General features: G+C 48.8%; 1 protein-coding gene across 1 annotated transcript; it reads right to left on the bottom strand.

Annotated features, from left to right (window-relative positions):
• Window positions 1–11726: 11726 nt before the first annotated feature.
• Window positions 11727–17004, bottom strand: LOC124663528 (probable sucrose-phosphate synthase 1). Its single transcript, XM_047201220.1, is given in 14 exon segments — window positions 11727–12204; window positions 12291–12418; window positions 12522–12706; window positions 12709–12786; window positions 12789–13449; window positions 13571–13633; window positions 13720–13773; window positions 13850–14026; window positions 14243–14374; window positions 14456–14578; window positions 14743–15435; window positions 15528–15591; window positions 15689–15921; window positions 16663–17004. Coding segments are annotated over 14 exon segments (3222 nt in total). The 3' UTR covers window positions 11727–11915.
• Window positions 17005–18909: the final 1905 nt, after the last annotated feature.

Here is an 18909-nt window from a genome sequence, read left to right as displayed (position 1 = left end):
TTATGAGTTGAGCCATCGAGGACCAATATATTGTGAGAATAAAAAATTAGAATTAAAAATATGAATTCAAGACAAGGTTATGGTGAGCTCATGAGTTGAGAAATAGTTGACCAAGTCCGAAAGCAAGTAATGAAGCAAAAAAGGGATTCCATGAGATTGTGATAGATCGAGCATGGAGGACCAAGTGATGTTCATGGAGAAGTCCAAGAACACTCATGCAAGAATTGAGCCTTTGGCGATACAGTCTTGAAGTAATGGAGATTAAGTGAAGCCCCACGTGCATGGCCGGGTGTGGCCATCCTCCTCACGAGTCCGGACTGAGATCAGGTGACATGCCTTAGGTATGTCACGCATGAACAGTGTGGTGACATGCACCGTACGCCGTAGGATTGAAAATGAACACACACGATCAAACACTGTAGCGCGCGACCGTAGATGGTCCTGTAGTACATGAACTGTAGCAATATGATGTACCAAATGTCCTGTAGCAAATGCACTGTAGATGGTTCCTGTAGCAGTGATATCCTGCCATCTAATCTAGATCCGATGGTGAGAAAAGGGGTGCATGTCACCGTACTGTTTATGCATGACATGCCTAAGGCATGTCACCTGATCTCAGTCCCACGAGTCCAGGCATCAACCAGATTCATCCAACAGCTCACGTACTAGGAATCCAAGGCACAAGACATCAAGATCTAGCACCGTATCCTCTGGCAGGAATACGATCGACACAACGCCAAGACAACGATCAGACATGGAATCATGCAGCGTACATGCTATCGATATGCTTCTGGAGAGCAATAGTATACCTGTACTGGACACTGTAGCAAATAGTGTGCAAGACTCCAGTAATCGAATCATGTATAGTATCCGTGAGTCAATATGTTCACTGGGTGTCACTATATAAGCCAAACCAGGAAGAGGCTTTCAGCCTCATAGGCACACCCGGGGCAGCCCCTTGTGACTCTCTCGCTCTCTTTTATGAGCTTCTCTCAGCTCACAGTAGTTTCTTTCTCCTCTGGATAGTGCACGGAGCAACTCTGTAACATCAATATACTATCATATACATCAGATATGCAGCAGTAAGGGTTTTACCTCCACCGCGAGGATCCTGAACCTGGGTATATCACCGTATGCTGTGCACCAATCCCGCATCCGGATACCGTCGACGTTCATACAACGCCACCCCATGGCATATGCAGTAACAATACCACGACAATCACCCCATAGGTGATGTATTTTTGGCTTTTTACATCACATGGAGGAAAAATATACATCACCCCAAAACAATATACATCACCAAGCTAGACAAGACATGCTGGAGAGAGATTTTTGGCCCAACCTAATGTATAAGTTAGTCTTTTACATTACCTCTCCTATTATGCGTTACCCTTGAGGGATACGGGCAAATGAAAATTTTGAGAAGGCCGGTCCGGATTGGTTGGTCGCTCGCTGATTTGGAGAGAGGGGTGTTAGAGCATCTCCAGCCGCCTCTCTTAAACGACGTCGGATCGAGTGTTTGGAGACGCGTTTTCTTCGTGCCGATTTGGGGGACGTCGCTCCCCATCCGCGTCCCTTAAACACTGCCCCCAAATAAATAAAAGTGCATGAAAATAAAGGTTTTCATTCAAATTTGATTACATCTTACAAGTTTAAATGAAAACGCTAGATTTTATCTAACCCTAGCCTACTGGCGGTCCGGCGGTGCGTTCGACGACCCCGCCCCGTCGTCGCCTCCCCTCCTCCGCAGCTCCCTACGGAGGGTGACGAGAAGACGCTGGTGCTCCATGAGCGTGTCGTCGCCTGCCCTCCCCTCATGCGTCGCCTAGAGGAAGAGTTCGACGGCGCAACGAATCTGCTCGTCTTCACAGGCACGGTTGTTGTCATGTAGCTTCTTCTGCGTCTCGAAGGACTCGACGAGCGCTCGTTGTTGATCCGCCGCCTCATACGGGTGCGGCCCGTCGTCATACCAGTCGAAGTCGTCGTCGTCGCCCTCCTCCTCCGACGCCTCGTCCTCCTCCTCCATTTGCGCCGCCACAACTGCCGCCATCGCATCCGCCTCCGCCGCCAACGCATCCACCCGCGCCCGAGGCCGCCTCCACTGACGTCAGCGCCACCTCCCGTTGCTGACAGTCCTGCGCCACCTCCCGCTGCTGATGCGCCACCGCTCGGTGCAGCCGCGCCTCTTCCGTCTCCCGGCGACACCGCACCTCTTCTGCCGTGGTGGCGTTGAACGCCGCTATGGTGTCCGCCAGCGCCGCCTCCTCCCACGCTTCGTTCTCCGTAGCTTCCGGGTCGATGTCGAACTGCGGTGTCGGAGGTGGTGGTGGAGACGGTGGTGGAGGGAACTGGCCGGCGCTGGGGCGGTTCATCATTTAGCAGGCGGTGTTTATGCGACGTGGGGCCGTGCTTGCGGCGGAGAAAGGGGTGCCAGCGGTTGTGGTGGCTACCATTGAGAGGGGGAGGCCTTTTATAGACGCCGGCGTCGCCATAAGAGGCGGGAAGATAGCGCGGGAAAAGGCTAGAAGCGGCGGGAAGAAAGCGTGGGAACGCGTGGTGGCGTGCGAACGCCAGCGACAAATGGAGGCTGCGCAGCGCTGGACGAGACATTCTCCTGCCCCTCCGTCGACATTAAGGCAAAGTTGCGACGCTCCGTTCGTGACTCGCTGACGCATCGGGTCCGCGTATCCTCGCCTCGCATTTCCTTGTGTCCAGCGTGTCCGGAGCATCCGGGGACGGACTAGGAGCGCGAACACCGTATTGAGCCGGACGGAAAGGGCCATTAGGGCACGTGGCTGGAAACATTTTTTGTTTAGTGTGCTCCAAATATCTTTAGAGAACGTTTTGGAGACGCGGCTGGAGATGCTCTTAGAATTCGTGCAGCGTCTCGGAGAGATCAAGTTTGTAAAGATAAGACATGGTATCGGGTCACACCCAGTAAGATCTTCAATCTTTTTCCTTCTTTGACATGGTAAGATCTCAATTTTGCATCAGCGCTAGGTTCGTGGGAATTAGACGACAGATTAGTCCACCCTACACATGCTTAGTAGGACTCCTGTCGGCCACACGTGCATTGGTGTGCATAGTTTTTTTCTAAACAAGCCTGCCCATATATTTATAATTCTGGTCCTGATCTTAGATCACCTAATATTTATATTTAAATTACTTTATTCCACGTGCATGCACTTTATTCCACCTTAAGGGAGTTGTCACCACCAGACCTTCAGGAGTAGTTCACCGACAAGGATAGAGATCTACCATGCTTCCATAGCCCTAAGGCCATAGGAGGCGAGAAAAATCAAATGGTGGCGTCGGTGGGAGACAGGAAAAATCCTAATCGTGTGTCTCTCTCACATACGGTAACGAAGGGGTACGAGTCTGGCATGGCTTGTGGTGTGCATAGAATTGCACTTGTACACTCGCCCTTCTGACATGGAAATTCTACATGAGACGTTAAAATTTGCACGACGTAATAACCTCTATGAAGCTTTTGTTGTAGTGCATCGGTGATGAGGTTCTCATGTACAACTAGTGAGGTGTTATAGGTAGTAGCATGCAAAAGATTGCCATCATAATTAATAACGAGAGATCATAGTAGTATCATAGGTAGATATCATATCGTAGCACATATAGAATTAAAGAAATTAATGTCAAATAGATCTCGTACTACACTACTTTGCATTAACACCTTACCAATCAATAAATCTAATATACATAATATCGTGTATTATAAAGATAGTTTCATCCAACATTATTATATCCAAGGTACTATTATATCATATCGCCAGAGGCCAGACTGTGTCCCTTCTAAATAAGTATTTCTCCCTTCTCTCAGATCAAACAATAGAAAGCAAACTGCTGCACCTACCCGGCTGCTCGCCCTTGGCTGTGCGGCATTGTCCATGGACACACTACCACGAACAATAGAAAGCAACGGCGGCGATGGCAAGCCACACGTGCTTGTGGTGCCGTACCCAGCGCAAGGGCACATGCTCCCGCTCCTCGACCTCGCGGCGCTGCTCGAGGCTCGGGGGCTCACGATCACCGTCGCCCTCACGGCAGGCAATGTGCGACACCTGACGGCATCATGCCTGTCCGTCGGCACGGTGGTGCTGCCGTTCCCTTCCTCACCCCTCCTCCCGGACGGTTGCGGCGAGAACACCAAGGACCTCCCTCCAGCCCTCTTCCGGCCGTTCACGGCCTCCTTGGCCGCCCTCTCGGCGCCTCTCCTCTCTTGGTGCAAGGCTCAGCCCCGCCACCGCAGCGTCACCACCATCGTCTCCGACCTGTTCACGGGGTGGACTGTTCCGATCGCCGAGGAGCTCGGCGTACCGCACGTGGCCTTCTCGCCCAGCAGCGTCCACTACCTCGCCACGTCGCACTCCCTCTGGCGCCGCATGCCTACGAGGCGCCGCCCCGACGACGACGACGAGACTGTCACCTTTCCGGACGTGCCGGGCTCGCCTAGCTTCCCTTGGCGCCACCTGTCGTGGCTGTTCCGGACACACGTGGTCGGCGGCGGCGACGAGGTGTCGGAGATGATCCGGCAGATCTTCCTGTGGAACCTAGGGAGCTCCTTCTTCGTGGCAAATTCGTTCTCGGCGCTCGAGCCCGCGTTACTGGATCACGACCGTCTGCTCCCGGACCTGATGCGGAAGCGGGTGCTAGCGGTGGGCATGCTGGCGGAGGCCGTTCGCGGGCGCGATGACAACGAATCTGGCGAGAAACCCGCGCTGTCGTCGGCGGTGGCGGCATGGCTGGACGCGTTCGACGACGGATCCGTCCTGTACGTCTGCTTTGGGTCGCAGCACGTGATGTCACCGGCGCAGGTGGCGTGCCTGGCCGACGCCCTGGCGCGGAGCTCGGCCGGATTCGTTTGGGTGTTGACGAGCGGCACGGTGCTGCCGGAGGGGTTCGAGTCGGCTACGGCCTCGCGGGGCATGTTGATCCGCGAGTGGGCGCCGCAGGCGGAGATCCTGCGCCACCGAGCCGTGGGCTGGTTCCTCACGCACTGCGGCTGGAACTCAACGCTCGAGGCGGTCGCGGCCGGTGTGGCGATGCTCACTTGGCCTATGGCCGCCGACCAGTTCACCAACGCATGGCAGTTCGCCAAGGCAGGCGTGGCCGTGCCTGTTGCGGAGGGCGGCGACACCGTGCCAGATTCTGTACAGATGGCCAACATCATCGCCGCAAAGGTCGTCGACAAGGAGGGGGCCCCTATGAGGCAGCGTGCGTTGGAACTCAGCCGGAAGCTGGCGGATGCGGTGGCAAAGGGCGGGACTTCCCACCGTGACTTGAACGAGTTCGTGCGCACGCTCACTGCAGCCCGGGAATTCTACCCGACCCCGGTGAGAGCAAGCATGTAGAGGTGATACAAGTGGAATAAGTGGATACTTGGCATTGAATTTTATTTGTTTTTTATACAGTATTAGTTTGTACTTTTTCTTCTCAATAAATCTGGATTTGATTATCCCAGTTATGCCAGTTCCACATCCATAGTTGAGACATCTACGAATCATCTTAATTATAGAATGATGAATCAACAGTGAAGTCTACGTCGGTAGGTACCGGTTCCGGTAAAAATGATGTCGTCATGCTCCCTGATGTGCCTTGTGCGCATCTTATTTTAAATTGGCTAAACAAGGAAAAGTCTTGTTTGACAACCGGCCCGCTCTAGCTACAGCCGGTGTCAACCGTCGCGCGCCCGTTTGATTTGTTCCGCACTTAGTGTTTGGCTTTAGATTATGAGATTTTGCTGTCAATCCTGATTCTTGAGAGTCGGTTGTGATTTTTGATTTCTGAGAATCAGCTGTTTGTTTACCTGTTGTGAAATCTAAGAATCAGAATCTTTCTATTTCTTTACTTTGCTATTTAAGCAGATCTACGGACCGTAATTAATATAAAATGTATGTTATGTCTTTATTTATGCGTGTTCTAGTTATTGCTTCTGCCGGGGTTTCATCGAAATGACAAGTATGTATACAAATATTTTAGAAATTGAAACCATCATCCGAAATGCATGTTCAATTACCAAACATCATCCAAAACGTATATCAACCATCACCCGAAAGTAGAGTAAACTCCATCTGTAGCTACCAATAATTCATCAGCTATTCTCCTCCTGGTTACTTTCATAAGAGCATCATCACCATGCACAATGTTCGATACACGATCAGTAGGTGGAGGTAGTTGATCCCCTGGCATGTAGTACTCATCACGGTCGCATATATCAAACTCTTTATCTCTCAAGTGGTTGTCCCCGATAAAAATTATGAAGAGCCATACAAGCAACAATGATCAAAGCTTGCTTGTCACAGGGGTAAGATGGCATATGCAATGAAATACCCCACTTCATCTTTAACACACCAAATGCACGTTCAATGATATTGCGTAGCGACGAATGGGCATGGTTAAAATTTTCTTTTTACATTGGGGGGTCACCATGGATAAATTCTAGCACATGGTATTTTGTTGACTTGTATGGAGCTAGATACCTCTCACAATTTGGATAACCCGAATCAACAAGATAATACCTACCTGAAAAACAACATGTGTATTGTTATGTAATATGGTATTGTATTATACTAATGTAATAATACAATAAACAACAGTAATGTTACCTTTTGGCGTGTGTGGAAACATGGCTGCATACTTCACCAGAGTATCCTTAAATATCCTTGTGTCATGTGCCGACCCTGGCCATCCCGCAACTACAGAGGTGAATCTCATATCAAAGTCGCACACTGTCATGATATTCTGTGTTGGATACCCATGCCGACCAGCATGGTTCACTATCTCTTCAGCGGGAACAACCATAGGGATATGAGACCCATCAATTGCACCAATGCAATCATCAAAGTGAGGTGAAAATCTAGAATCTCGAAGCCTTTCATGCACGTCTCTGAAGTCCGGATCTTTTGGCTTAATAGTATCTATAGCCATCTTGTTCAAGCACTCTAATGGTTGAATTTCCTGTGTATTACCTCGGTTGACGGCTTGAATCGATTCTCCATCGGGCTAACGGATTGAGGACCACCAACTATCCACGAGAACATACCCAAGTACTCCTCTGAGCTCATGTTCCTTGTTGACGTCAAACCATAATTTTGCACAAGAGTCTCATGCAATCTATCAAAACACGGTACGTACATCCTAAACATGGCATAGAAATCTTTGTTTGTACTCAAATTTTCAGGTTTCCCTGTGTTTTCTATCCCTCCGTTCCGAACGGGCCCTTAGTTTCTAACGGTGTTGGAGCAAAACAAGAGGACATACATTCACACGGACGCGAGACCCGAGGCGGCGGCCGGATGAGTGGGCGCGAGGCGCAGGTCGGCGGCCAGAGGAGCGGGTGGGAGGAGTAGGAGGCGGCGGCCGGATGAGCAGGCTCGACGGGCGGAAATCGCGCGGGGCAGAGGAGGGCCAGGTGGCGGCGACCTGATGCGGGGGGTGGGGGAGGGGGTTACGCGTGAGGCGGACGGGGCAGAAAACGATTTGGCCCAAAAAAAAGCTCGATAATCACCTATATTTTCCCAATTCTCAGATCTGTGTTTATTTTTTAGAATTAATTCTAGACAATCTGGGTATTGTGGAGGGTTGTTTGTTCCATATTCTAATTTTACAATAGCTAAAATCCAAGAATCAAGAATTTAAGCCCAACCAAATAGGTACTAGACCCACTTGAAATTGTTACATGTCCAAACTTGTTAGATTGCACATACTGTATTTACTGGTAGGACCGTATTGTAATTGTAACCAAACCCTAGGCCTCCGGCCTATTATATAAACACCGGAACCCCACGTCATTATACGTGTGAGGCTTCCCCCAAAACCCTTCTAACCAAGAGATGAGACTACTGTGTCCCGTTCCTCTGCAGAGGCTGAGTACCGCGCCGTCGCCCACGCCGTCGCCGAGTGCTGTTGGCTCCGCCAGTTGCTCCAGGAACTTCATCGCCCCCTGAGCTCTGCCACGGTTGTCTACTGTGACAACGTCTCCGCCATCTACATGTCCTCGAATCCGGTGCAACATAAACGTACCAAGCACATCGAGATAGACATCCACTTCGTCCGCGAGAAGGTGTCCTTGGGAGAGGTCCGTGTTATACATGTTCCGTCCTGCCACCAGTTCACGGATGTCATGACGAAGGGATTACCGAGTCAGCTCTTCCTCGACTTTCGGTCCAGTCTCAACGTCCCAGAATCTCCCGCTAGGACTGTGGGGGTGTTAGATTGCACATATTGTATTCACAATAGGACTGTATTGTAATTGTAACCAAACCCTAGGCCTCTGGCCTATTATATAAACACCTTAAACCCCACGTCATTATACGTGTGAGGCTTCCCCAAAACCCTTCTACAAAACTACTTCGCCGACCCCTCCAACCATTTATCCATGGCTCGGCCGTAGCTAGCCGGACGAGCTGCTCGCGTGGCGCGCCGGCGACGCTCCTCTTATCCCCTTCCTCCAGCCGAGATTCCGCAAGCGAGCTCGAGCGAGTTGCCCCGGAAGAGCTCCGGCGGTAGCCGGGAGTTTAGCCCGAGTAGGAGCACCGCAACCGCCGGACGAGCTGCTCGTGTAGCGCATCGACGACGACGATCCTCTTCTACCTTTCTCCGGCGATTCTCTTACGTGAATCTACGGCCCCACCTTCTTCGTCAACACCCTACGACGAGATCCCGCATACGAGATCGGGGAGGAGCCCGCAACCGCTGCGACGTCAACGGCAAGATCTACTCCACAGGTTAGCTTCTAGGTCGAATCCTATTTCTTGTCCATGGAGTGGTTGATTTCATGGTGCGGGGGAAGAATAGCTACCCCTTGTGAGGTCATCAGAGATTTATTTTGCTAGTTTAATTACTATTTTAGTTTATTGTTTTCTTAGTGCTATTAAACAAAATTCCAAAAATATTTTTTTACTTGTTGTTCTTAGTTTACTTCTCATTTATTACTGTTTCAAAACCCATTAGAAATTGGTGATATGGCAGCAAAAAGCTTGGGAAGTTTGCAACTCCCAATGATGATTATTTGCATGCACCAATCACTCAACCCATAGTAGATGAAGATGCTGACAAACCTCATTTCTTAACATTGGTAAAAAAACAATTTGGAGGTTCACTTGTTGAAGATGCTGGCATGCATTTAAATGTTTTTACTAAGATATGTGATATGCTCTAGCTAGATGCTCCGTACATGAAGATTTCACATTGGATGGCAATAACAAGATTTGTTGCACATGAGCAATACTTTGGAAGTATGTCACCAAATATGGTGGAATTACAATGCTTGAAGGAGACAAGGTTGTTGATGTTGGCTTCATAACTTTAGAGAAAATTGCAGAAACCAACAACTCTTGGGGCTATTGTTGCGAAGACAAGTGACTTAAATTTTTCATTGCACAAACCAGTCACTCTAGGGGTAGTTGGTTGCAAGGAGCTCTAATTAACATATTATGCAATTAAACAATATGCTTGCACTTGGCAACCACACCTGCCAGTCAATTGGTACCCAGATTTTTCACATCTTTAGATATAATAACCATCAGGAAAAGGAAAAAAAATTATATGTTGATTGTTACATCTTGATTGTGTAACGAAACTGGAGCAATATAGCTTCATATATGATAGCGGTATATCACAAATATGAATTACTTAAAACAAAATTGCATCCAATTGGTACCCGATGCAACCAAATCTATGTGTCCGATGGCACACACGTCTATTAGAGGAACTTCCTGGAGGCGGTTCTAACCCATAACAAAATGGACCGGCTCCAAACACTGCCCCATAGATGGTTCTTTTTGTATTGGATCCGCTGAAGAAATAACCTCCTCCCAACAAAATATTTTCAGAGGTGCTCAAAATTAAAACCTGTCTCCAATAATTTATGTGGTGGTCCTAAGCTGGGACTCGTGGCAGTACACTCTGTCGACCTAGGAGGGGTGCAGTGGCGACTACGATAACGACGACTCCTACATCGGCACGTACACTCTGTGGAGCGAGGAGGACAACACAGATACCGGAGGCTCCGGTTTATTCCCTGACGGTGTGATAATATTCGTACGGTCTGACCGCTGGAGACAACAACTGCGAAAACACGGGTGGCCCGTAGCCCATATATGGCACAGGCGAGTGGATTAATCGGCGGTTGTTGCCGCTCCGGTTTGGTGTTTTTACATCGGCTGCAATATTCTTTGGGACCCCCGTAAACTGTCAGGCACCCCCGGAGGTGTTAATGCGGGGCGTATATCTAGCCGATTGTGTGTGCACGTGCGGTCGATTATTTCACCCGACTCCAAAGATTGGATTTTTAGAGTTGGTAAAAAAACGACCACATGCCTACTTTCGAGGCAGCACAGAAAACCGTGTGCAAAAAAATCGTATTATCAGCGACTACCGCTAGGAGACGGAATGGATAACCGCCGTCGACACATGGTGGGGAACCGCCTCTGATGGCCAGTTCTGTACTAGTGATTCATAGCTATTCGGTTTTTGGCACAGAGAAATAATTTTAAAAAATTGTGTCTCTATTATTCTACTTAGTATCGGCGGGACAATACTGTCCATGCTTTTGATTTATTTATTTTTGTATTGGGTGTTCACACGCCACAGCCATGTCACTTATAAGGTGGGTTCTCATTATCTAAACAGTATAAACAGATCATCATAGCTTCTTCTATACAGTTAACTCTAGATTCATTGGTTTGTGCAATAAAAAATTTAAATCACTGGTTTGTGTAACAACAATCTCAAGAGTTACTGGTTTGTGCAATTTTCTCTAACTTTACGCGGAACTCCCTTTGCTTGGTGACAAGTATATGCCTTAAATAGCCGAAAATGCCAAACGGAACCTGGGTACGCGCGCACCCAGTTATGAAAAATTCAAAAAAATGTTATTTAAAAGTTTCAAAAAAATGTGAAGTGAAATTTTGCATGTTCATATTATGTTGATACCTACCCGTGTGCGTTTTCACGAAGAAATACCATTGTATGTGGCCTACACAAAAATGACAAAATGCAATTTTCGGATCCCGTGAATAGTACAAATTCCTATTCACTATTGTCATTAGGGCATTTTGTCATTTTTGTGTAGGCCACATACAATGATATTTTTTCGTGAAAACGCACACGAGTAAGTATCAACATAATATGTACATGCAAAATTTTACTTCACATTTTTTTGAAACTTTTAAATATCGTTTTTTCATTTTTTGGAAAACTGGGTACGCGCGTACCAGGTTCCAAACGTGCCTGTCGTTAAATAGCCCTCTATTTTCTTTCTCTCTTGGTTTTCTTTTCTTCTATATAGTGGTGGCTAACCTATAGTTGTTCACCACTTCCCTGGTGGTTCCTGGATTAGAGGGTAAACATGCCCCTTCCCTCATGTACAAAGTCCAAAGCGGCCCTAGGTATAACCCTAGTGCATGGTAGGCTCTTGCACATGTGTGGGCGGCCTCAAGGGCCCAAGTTCATCTCCTCATAGCAAACATAAGAAGAATTATCATAACATATTGCTTACTTAGTACCTGAACGCCAGATGAAAACAAGCAAAGAAACACAAGAATGAGTAGAGATAGAGTCATAAGAACCATAAAGAATAGTTAATAATAAGCATCATTTATGTAAGAACGTGACAGAACAACTATGGCAAGGTAAAAGGAAAATTTGCTCTTGGGGAAACACAACATATATTGTGAACATACATATTGCTGAGTTAGTTCACAAACATTCGAGCCAACAGTGGCATCATCAGCAGTGTCTTAATTATTTCTCACTGCAGGATGTAGTCGTGCTAGTGTTCATAAGATTATATATGTAGCAAAGAAAAGAGAAAATGGTTCCGTCTTTCGGTTATAAACAAGCAGAATATAATAAGAGGCACCCATGAAGATGTATCGTAGGGCTTCCGGGCAACCAATTTACATGCCGCTGGAAGCCTTGGTGACCTCCTTGAGAGCCCGCATGATCTCATCGGCCTTCGGATCGCCACGCGTGGTGGCAGCCAAGGGGCTTTCGGACGGGACGACATCCTCCCTATGGTAACTCCCTGAGCTCCTCAGCAGGCCCTCAGAGCCTTTCTCGGTGACTCCTTTCACGATCACTGTCTTGTGTAAACCTGAGAGCATCTCCTCGCGATCGGTGTCACCATGCTCCCCGACGATCAGGTACATATTGCCCACGGCCAGACCCCAGCGCACGAAAAGATACCTGAGGTTGTCGATCGGAGATGGAACAATTAGTCTGGTTGCTGCCGGAAATGCTACAGTTCTCACGATCCAGTACTCTGTACTCACCTTAGTGCTTGTGACCTTGATGCCATAAGAGGGACAATCTGCAGTCTCGTCGAGTTCCGGCAGTACATGAGATGGCACCGGAGGCCACGCATCCTCAGCCTCTCCCGCATCTCATCGATCGTGTTCACCTAGGGAATCCACAAAATTCAGATTCAAGTACCGACCGTAAGCAGGGATCATTCCCAGTGACCAGTGAGTAATACAAATGTGAAAACAATGAAAGGGCGTTACCTTCTTGGGGTCTCTGACGAAGAATGAGACGCAGTGCGCGTTGCAGGACTCCACGTCTGGCTCGACAGCGTTGCCCGAGCCGTCGTGTGCCGCCATGAGCTTCCCGATCGTCTGCCTTGCGCCGTCATGAGACCAACGGTGGTTGATGTGATTCAGGTAGTCCTGGTCTGGACGGAGCCTCCCTGGGCGTCCACGCACTGCGCCGTGCCAGGGTAGTACACCTCGCTGCCGCTGCCGCAGATGAGCGCGTCGAAATCTGTCGGGAGACCTTTCCCAGCTTCAGGAGCTGAAGCGTCTCGGACAGCGGCATCGCCGTCGACAGCGCGAACCCGGAGATCTTGGACATCTGGGAGTCGGATCGGACCGCCCTGAATAGCTCCTGGATCACCTGCAGCATCTTCCTGCTGGCCTTGCCGTCGTCGCCGTAGCAGTCCACGGCCACAATGAACAGCCGGCGGCGACGGCGGAGATGAGGATACTTGTTCACGGTGCCGGGGGCTTGAACCTCGGCCGGATTCTTCTCACCTTCAGCCGCGGCTGCCGGGGACGACTGCTTGATCTTGTTCATGATCTTCTGCACCTGGTCTTGCGGGTCCGAGGAGGCGGGCTCGTTGAGGGAGCAGCGCTCACCATCAATGGAGAGGCGGAGCGACAAGTCCTGGAAGTCCATGAGCGAGTCCTCAGCCTCCTCGTCATCGGCGCCTGCGTCTGCCGGCGTGTCCTTGAGCCAGCGCGGGTTCCTGATCCGGCACCCGGCCACCCTGGTGAGGTACGTCCGGCAGTGCTCCGGCCACGAGTAGAGGTGGATGTTGCGCAGCCCGTTCTTCCGGCACTCCTGCCACAGGTTCTTGTCCGCCACCAGCTTCAGTAGCGCGTCGGCGATGGCATGCTGATCGTGCGGGTCCACTAGCAGCCCATTGTTCAGTGCCTACACCAGTGCCATTGATGCACCACACAATTACATGTACTTTCATAAACATTACACAGTGGAGCTGCAAATTTGCAACTGTTTCACACAGAAAATGTGAGAACATCGGGATGCTTCTTACATTCGTGATGTCGACCGGACCGCCATTCTTGGTGGCGACGATTGGGAGCCCATGCGCCGCAGCCTAAAGGGAATAAGATTGTCAGGATCGAGGGCTAAACGAAAGCATCAGGTGATTGTCATTATCAGGGAACTGTAACTGAAGCTGACCTCGATCAGGGTGAGACCAAAAGGTTCCACAAGAGCAGGATTAATGAAGACTCCCTGCAGGGGATAGGAATATTTTCAGTCAGAGTGGGATGCTTAATCTGAAACATGGTGGATATGACAGGTACCAGACCTTCATCTTCGCCGTGAGGCGGTAAATCTCTGGGACATCAGCCTGGTTGTGATGCTTGGGGATGGCCACGCTTCCGTACAGATCATACTTGTCTATCAGCTTCAGGACCGTGGTGAGAACGTTCGCGTTGCCGGGAGGCATCTCTTCGATGTCATCCCTGTTCCCCATGATCAGAGTCTGAAAACAAGAACATGTAAATTTAGTTACCTGGCAACACATACAACTACCACAAGGATGTTCAGAAACATGTTATGGTTACTATTTTCTGCATGATAATCATGATTGGGTGGACTTTTGACATTTGATTGCAGAAAAAGAAATGGTTACTAAAGTTGTATAACTGAAATGTACTTATTCAGATAAGCCGTCTAAAAAAGGTAAGTTGTTGCTTACTAAGTTTGCCAGTTCTCTCAGTGGGCGACATTCTCCAAATGCTTTGACAAGAGTAGTGATGTTCTTCTTCGGGTCAGGCCTTGACAGAGCCAAGATCATCGGCTTGTGAGGATTGGTCAGGAACCGAAACACCTGCACGCGAGTATCGTGCAGCAATATTAAGGTCATTGAAATTTGTGTGAACCTGCACAGGAATAGGAATCAGACACCAACCTCAGCCCAAATTGGTGGTAGTGACCTCGGTGAGGCACCATCAAAACTTATATCGTCTTTATCGCCATCTCCATCGATATCTTCAGCCACAACATTGCTGAAATCCATCCCAGGAGGAATCACCTGTCAAGAAGCGGACCTTATAATTAAAAATGGCAAGTCAGGAAAAATAATAGTAGTGTTTACAACATATGCCACCTCAAATACCAGCTTGCCAGAATTTTGCCAGAAATGGTACAGTGCAGTTACACCTGAAAACATTCTTACACTTAGTATTGAACACTTACCACCATCCTAGGCATGAAACGGCCATGGCAGCTAACCCCGCGCCTTGTCCTTGCTCGTAAAACTTTCTCAAGCTTGACATCAAAGCCATCATACAATCCCCACTGCTCATCAATCTCCTGCCTCGTGCTAGTAATCACAAGCTCTGCTGCATCCAAGGCCAGCTCCTCACCCTCAATACGCCTCATGATCTTGTAGGTTGAGTCGATCTCCTCCTTGGACATACGCCCTTGCTTCATGATCTGCTCCAGCTTGTTCCTCCCAAGCGAGTGACCAGTGAGCACCATCGGCACATTCAGTGCACCAGAAAGAAGAGCAGCGACATCGCCCGCATCGGCATAGTGGCCATGGATCACATAAGGCAGGACCGGCTTCCCACGGCCAACCTGTTCGCCCAAAACCTTGGACATGTTCAGAATATGCGCAAGGGCCCCGTCGACAAACTCTTGGAGGTAAGGCCACAGGGATTCCTTCTTGAGGTACTTGTTGCTCGGACCGCAAGGTATGCGCACAATGTACGCCCCAGCGCTTTCACCGCTCCCCTCCGCATCATGGGAACCAGATGTTAACATCTCAGTTGGCTCCCCGTAGCTCCAGTCCACGTCGTGGGATGACACTTGTCGTGTGAAGAGGTCCACTCTGTACACTCCGGGCATCATTGCGAGGGCCCTCGCAAGTTCCACAACATATTTCACCTGTAAAACAGGAAAATCAGTGGTAGTCAGTCATGACAATCCTGATTGTGTAATCAACACTCTCTGTAACTAAATGATCAACTTTTGTTTACCTGCCCGCCGGTATCTGAATCACTGCCCAATTCCATGTTTTCTCCGCGGACAAGGCCGTGCACACTGCAAGAAAAACGTAAGAGATTGTAGAACTTTCATGCCATCAGCAAGGTAATGGTTATGTTAGTACTGATGCCCAAATGTTACAAGATCAATAGACCTGATGAGCACAATGTAGAGTTTTTTCTCCTTGTTCTCGTCGGACCAGACGGTGAGGTCAGAAAAGTTCCTCTGGAACTTTTTCTTGGGCGTTTCTAGCGGCGCCAACTCACCGACGGTGTCCCCTTTCTCGCTCTCGGACAGATCCTCTGCCAGATCCTCCGTGGCCTCAAGGCGTACCTGCTCCTGCTCCTTCTGCCTTGCCGACATCCTCTGGATGCCCTCAAGCTCGAGCTGCTCATTATCAAAACAGCATCCACGGACAGAACCAAGATATCAGAAAGCATCGCCAAACGGTGAACGGGAATGAATGAAAGGAAGCATAATTCTATCATGTTCTCGTGGGCAATAAAAACAGCAAAAGCGTGGCTCTGCCTTCTTAGATTCAGGTTTCTTCTTGGGTTAGAAAGGGAAAAGGGAAAGCCAACTTTTCGGCCGTTGCGAATGTGATCGTCGCACGAGAAGGCTATAATATTCTGCCTACTTTCACAAACACGCAGTGATCGGTATGAGAAATCTGAACAATTATGTATGGGAAACATGAATCAAAGGAAAATTAGAGCATCTGACGTAAATTTGCAGAGTTGTGGATTCCGCGGCACGATCGTCGTGCCTACGGCTTGATCCAGTTTGAAAGGAGGAAATGGCCGATCTAACACCACGATCAAGCATGAGTGGGAAACATGATGTTGCGTAAACAAGGAAAACGAGTGCCGATTAATAATCAATTAACCAACGGTACGATCGATCAGAAAACATATTTTCTATAAAATCGATCGGAAAGTTTCTTGGTCAGATAAACAGTCAGTTGATAATTCGCTCATGCAGACTGCAAGACACGCTCGTATCTCGCTCTCAGGGAAAAACAAAAAAAAAACAGAGGAACCGCCAGAGCAACCGACCAAACCAAGAAAGCATTCATGACATTCAAGGAAGACGAAATGAACAAGGAAAGAGATTAGTGAGAGTAATTGCCTGCTTCTTCTTGCGAGCGAGGTGCCAGATACGCCAGCACATGTTCTCGAGCCTGGTGCTTCGCTCGCGGGCGTTGCGGGTGGCGACGACCTTGATCCACGTCCGGTGGAGGTCGCTCTCGTCGACGCCCTTCACCACCTCCTCGACGAAGTAGTGCGTGGGGCTGAAGTTCATGTGCGGGCCGCGGGGGCTCGCCGACGCCCCGGCGACCGGCGACTTGGGGTCACCGCCGCCTCCACCGGCACCGGCACCGCCGCCTCCGCTGCCTCCTCCGCCCGAGGCAGCGGCGCCGCTGTCGAGGATCGCCTCCAGGTAGCCATTGATCCACTCGTTGCCGGCCATCGTCCACGCGCCGCGGCGGCCCGATCCGTGTGTGCGCCCGTGCGGTTGCGGGATGGAACTGACAGGAGAGAGAAAGAGAGGAGAGGGAAAAGGCTTGCGTTGGGCTGCGTGTGGCCGTACCGCCGCACTTGTAGGAGTCTGTTGAGAGAAAACAGGGTGGGGCTGGAGCGAACGAGAGGGAGAGGAGAGGAGGGACGCGCGCATGCCACGCGGCGGGCGATCTTGTTTTTCTTTTTGAAAAACGGGAATACATTTTACGTTTGGGATTGTCGTGTTCGCGCGCTCGATGCGGCATGCCAGCGTGTGAAGACGCGCTAGCCCGATCATCACGAATCCAGCCGAGAAAAAGAACGGTTGCCAAAACCCATCTGATGCATGTAAGCCACAGTCGGATGCCCTCTCCAGCAATCTCATCGGTCCTTCTCCCCGAGATATTATTGTCAACTTCTGGAGTGACGGAGATATTATTGTTGTCCTTCTTCTCCCAGTGTTTCACCTGAGTCAGGAATAAGCTCCAGCCTCCAAGCCGCGGTCACTAGAGGAACTGAGCAAGGAAAGAAGTGCACTCTCTTTTGCATCACAATTCTGGCATGTAGGAACAGATGAGATCACTTTGTGGACACCTGATAAGCTCTAGAAATTGTGTTAGTTGCAACTAAACAAAGAAAAATTATACTGTACAAAGTCTACTAAGATATTTGTTAGACTACTACATTGCATAACCTTGGATCAATGTGCTAAAATATATATTAAGATATGTATGTAAAATATAGGCACATTATGGTACACCTAGGTAGCACAAACTATTATGTATATGTAAATTTATTACCCTTTATGTATTTTCTTGCATTTAGACAAAACCGACAAAGTTTAATTTAGCAAGATGTTCAATCTGAAGTTTAAAAGTAACATTTCCAGAATAGAGTTCTACTTATAACGCATGTGTATTCATAATAATGATACTTGTTTGAATCGTATGTATAAAACTTACAAATTTTGTTAATATAGTTTGATAACAGTTCTATGGACAAAAACATAACTGAGACTTAGGCATAAAATGGGATGTAAAATACAAGTAAAACTGTTTAGTATAAACAACACTATTATCGCAACATAATTACCAGCCAAGATCCGCTAACATGGTCACACCATGGAAAAGGAATGGCTTTAGGCTATGGGTGGCCGTACCACCGCAGTTGTAGCATTCAATTGAGAAAAAAAGAGGGGGAGGCACGGTTCCAATCTGGAGCGAACGAATGAGAGAGGAGGGGCGCGTCATACAGGTTTGCCATGTGGCGCCGATCTTAATTTTTTCAAAAGAGGGAAATATGTTTTACGTGTGGGGTTGTGGTGTGCGTGGCCTCTCAATGCGACATGTCAGCATGTGGAGACGCACTAGCCCGATCGTCACGGATCCAACGGAACGAATGTCTGCCAAAATCAAACTGGTCTGATTTTTTTTGTTATCTAAAGCCAAAATCCAACGGAACGAATGTCTGCCAAAATCCAAAATCCAACTTTATGCATATCTAAAGCTAAAAATGCCAGGCAACAATGGGACTAATATCACAGTCCATGGAAATTTCTCTCGCTCGGATAATTGCGATCGCGAGTTTTAGAAGATTGCTGCTAAATTTGGAGTGAAGCAAGAAGTTATCGACTTCTCCTCCAAATAGCTAGCTCCTTGAGATAAAGATCTCAAACTCAAGGAGGATGACAGCGTCAAGAAATGGAAGAAGAAACCAGATGATTCTGCAGTGGCAGTTCCAACTATTGCACCTTCGGCAGTTGATGATAAGACCTCAGCCGAAGGAACTAGCACTCTGGCGATTGTCACAAGTACGTCCAAGGAAAACATCAATGTCGCTTCAGAAACCATCGGCATCTCCAGAAGGCGCGGATCAC

The sequence above is a fragment of the Lolium rigidum genome, chromosome 6 (assembly GCF_022539505.1).
Source record: "Lolium rigidum isolate FL_2022 chromosome 6, APGP_CSIRO_Lrig_0.1, whole genome shotgun sequence".
Lineage (NCBI taxonomy): Eukaryota > Viridiplantae > Streptophyta > Magnoliopsida > Poales > Poaceae > Lolium > Lolium rigidum.
The sequence above is the reverse complement of the archived record's forward strand: the minus strand, read 5'-3'. Positions and strand labels throughout refer to the sequence as shown.